The sequence below is a fragment of the Suricata suricatta genome, chromosome 16 (genome assembly GCF_006229205.1).
Source record: "Suricata suricatta isolate VVHF042 chromosome 16, meerkat_22Aug2017_6uvM2_HiC, whole genome shotgun sequence".
Classification (NCBI taxonomy): Eukaryota; Metazoa; Chordata; class Mammalia; order Carnivora; family Herpestidae; genus Suricata; species Suricata suricatta.
The window spans coordinates 26,674,290-26,677,982 of record NC_043715.1 but is presented as its reverse complement, the minus strand read 5'-3'; the positions used below and the strand labels follow the sequence as shown (position 1 = coordinate 26,677,982).

General features: G+C 48.4%; 1 protein-coding gene across 1 annotated transcript in view; it reads left to right on the top strand.

Moving 5' to 3' along the window:
* Nucleotides 1–987, top strand: part of LOC115280774 (metallothionein-1D) — a 1,771-nt gene extending 784 nt beyond the window's left edge. The window contains exons 2-3 of the mRNA XM_029925848.1: nucleotides 13–78; nucleotides 751–987. Coding sequence (XP_029781708.1) covers nucleotides 13–78; nucleotides 751–845 — 161 coding nt within the window. The 3' untranslated portion in view covers nucleotides 846–987. The remainder of the gene's footprint in view (nucleotides 1–12; nucleotides 79–750) is intronic.
* Nucleotides 988–3,693: the final 2,706 nt, after the last annotated feature.

Sequence of the window (3,693 nt, the reverse complement as noted above, 5' to 3'; positions counted from 1 at the left end):
CCACCATGGCAGGTGGCTCCTGCGCATGCGCCAGCTCCTGCACCTGCAAAGACTGCAGATGCACCTCCTGCAAGAAGAGTGAGTGTGAGGTCTTTCCCTGGGGGCCGGGCTCAGTCAGAGGACCCAGCTTCTCTACATCCCTTTTCTTAGCCCTGACTCAGAACCGGAGCTGGAAGGTCCTCTTAGATGGCAGAGTCCCCACTTCCTCCTAGAACAGGGAAGCCGAGGCCCAGAGAGGTCAGCAAATGGTGTGAGGGATGGAGCCAGAACTGGGACCTAGGTCTCCTGCCTCCTGATGTGGCTTCTGAACCCTCAAGTGTCCTGAACAGTTGATGTTCATGAACTTGGTGACCACATGTGGTTTCTCTGACCTGGTGCAGCTCTTTCCTCTGGAGACAGCCTGGAGCTTCCTGGCCCTCCTGGGAGCTTCTGGGAGAGAGTCCCCCCTCTTTGCTCTTAGGACTTTCCTCAAGTCATGGTCTGGTTCTGGGGCAGGCAGACTAGGGACAAGAGGCTCCACTGTCCCTGGAGGCCCTGTCACTGTGTCTCCAGGTATTCTGCCCTGTCCTGCAGTCAGATAGGGGTACGGCAGCCTCTTCCTAGTGGGTAGGACCCAGTTGTCCAAGTAAAGAGCGTGCCATCCTGGACCCAGACTCCTGCAGGGCTGGGGGCAGAGCTGTGTGGGGCCTGCTGTTGGGAAGGGAGGTCCCTGGTGATGCCAGCTCTGACCCTCTGCGCCTTCTCCCCCAGGCTGCTGCTCCTGCTGTCCCGTGGGCTGTGCGAAGTGTGCCCAGGGCTGCATCTGCAAAGGGGCATCATCGGACAAGTGCAGCTGCTGTGCCTGATGTGGGGGAGCGCCTGTTGCAGATGTAAATAGAGCAACATGTACAAACCTGCAGTTTTGTTACTTTTCATATTACCCTGACCTGTTTGCTACATTCCTGTTTCTATAAAACACATGACTTACAATAAAAGTTGTTCAATTTATTTTGGCTCTCTGGTCCTTGGTGTGCTTTGGAGCAAGGACTCACATTCCCCATGGCTGGAGTGGGGATCGGACTGGAAGTGCAGAGACCTGAGTCCTGGACCCCCAAGTATTAGCCCCTAACAAACTGTGCCTTATGCAAGTCAGGTTACCTCTCAATCAGTTTCTTGACCAAAAATGAAAGTATCCAGAGGCCATAAGCGTATGGGGCAGGTAGAGTTCCCCTCCATTCTCCTTGTAAGTGTTGGTGGTTAGAACTTCTCGATTTCTAATTTCTCAGGATTCCCTGCTGAACTTCAAACCTCAGCAATGTTAGGCTTCAAAAGTGCTCAGGAAGGGCACCTGGCTGGCTTAGGCAGTAAAATGTACAACTCTTGAGTTGATCTCGGGGTTTGGAGTTGTATGTTCAAGCCCCAGGTTGGGTGTAGAGATTACTTAAGTAAAATCATTTTGTAAAAAAAAAAAGTACTTGGGATGGAATCCAACACACCACTTGCTCAACTCTTCTTTAGGGTTATTGTTTCTTTATTTTTTTTAAATTTTTTTATGTCTTTTATTTATTTATGAGAGACAGAGAGAGACAGCGCTAGCAGGGGAGGGGCAGAGAGAGAAGGGGACACAGAATCCGAAGCAGGCTCCAGGCTCTGAGCTGTCAGCACAGAGCCCGATGCGGGGCTCTAACCCACAAACCGTGAGATCATGACTTGAGCCAAAGCTGGCCGCTTAACCAACTGAGCCACCCAGGTGCCCTTAGAGTTAGTGTTTCTAAAACAATTGAAGGACCAATTTTTATTTTTTATTTTTGAGATATGAAAGAGAAAGAGAATGAGTGGGGAGTGACAGAGAGAGAGAGGGAGACGTAGAATCCCACGCAGGGTTTCTACTGACAGCAAGGAGCCCAATGAGGGGCTCAAACCCATGAAGCCTGAGATCATGAACCTGAGCTGAAATCAAGAGTTGATGCTTAACCATCTAGGAACCTCCTAATTTTTTTTTCTAACACATTTAAATTTTGGCAAAATAAATTACTAAGGAAAACATTTTTTTAATGTTTTTAAATTTTTTTAATGATTTATTTATTTTTGATACAGAGAGAGACAGAGCATGAGAGGGGGAGGGGCAGAGAGAGAAGGAGACACAGAATGGAAGCAGGCTCTACGTTTGAGCTAGCTGTCAGCAAAGAGCCTGACGCGGGGCTCGAACCCACCGGTGTGAGATCTGATCTGAGCCAAAGTCAGAGGCTTAACCAACTGAGCCACCCAAGCGCCACAAGAAAAACATTTTAAAGGCACAACTTACAAAACCCATTTTTTGATTCAACAAATTTTAATGAATACATGAGGAAAAAATAAATTTAAAAACTGCAAACTACACATTTATTCATCAAAGGTGTGCACTGAGCACTGGAAGCAATTCACAAGGTGTGTAGACCACATACACCTTGAGGAGAAGCGTCTCCAATACCCCGACAGGGAATCCATCAGTGTTGGCTTGTCCAAAGCCACTGACTGGACACCAGTACCCCTAAGAACATTCTGTTGCGACTTGGCTCCGATACCTTGGAAGTTCCTCCCCACGTCAGGCTGGAATCTGCCCCTGCAAAACCCAGCCCTTGGCACCTTGAAACTAACAAAGTCACTGGGGAATTGGAGACAATGGCCCAGCCATTTCCCAGCAAGAGGGAGGGTGTCCAAGAACTGGTTCCATGTCTGTCTGTGCAGGGTGGCGGCCACTCCTGCAGTTTGGAAGTCGTTGGGGTGCTTATGAGGCAGGAGAGAGGTCCTGAGTGACTTGTAACTAATGCCAACGGTTAGTCCCCCTTGGCTCTTTGTGGAGCAATTGCTATTTGATGTTGAATCAAAGACAGAAGTGAGTCATGTGGACCATGCTTGCCTGTGGGTGCCTGGTGTGACGAGGGAATTTCAGAAGGCAGCCTGTGCCCAGTGCATGGGCTTTGCTGCCAGGCAGGCTGGCTCACAGCTCACCTTGCCATTTCTTGGCCATGTGACCTGGGCAAGTTGTTGATACTTGCTGAGCCTTCATTTTTTAATTTGTATAAAGGAAAGTACATTTCAATGTAGGAAATTCAATGAGATAGTGTCCTGGCTCCTAGCTAGGGCTTACCAGAGGTAATTATGGTCACTACCATTTTCACACTGACATTTGTGGAGAGAGAATACTTCTAACTCCCAGAAGTTCATTGGTTTAGAAGCATTTGTCTGGGTTGGAGGCTAGAGATGGGATTAGAAATTTGCTGACCTGGGGCCCAGGGAAGTGTGGATGCCCAGTTCAAGCCCATAGGGACAGGATGCTGCCACAGCATTTGGTTAGACGCAAGTCTTTCCCATTCCCCTTGGTCTGTACAGGAACTAGTTAGAGGTGAACACACAGGGACTAAAGTGACGGTGCCAACTTCCAGAGAGATTGAGCAACCAGCCCAAGGTCACACAGCTCCTAGTCAGAGGTTTTAATCTCTGTACTACAGCTGACCACCCCCAAAGGCCACAACTGCTGATCATGATGTTGTTGGATGCTAAATCCTGCCTCTCGTCATTCAGAGCTGGAAGGGTCATTTGAGATCGTCTAGTGGCGCTCAGGGAGAGATAATAGGGCGATGGCTCTTAGAATTAAATTATTTAATGTATGCAAAGAAATTAGAATGATTTCTGGACACAGGGAGTAATCCGTAATATTAGTTATTATTTTAT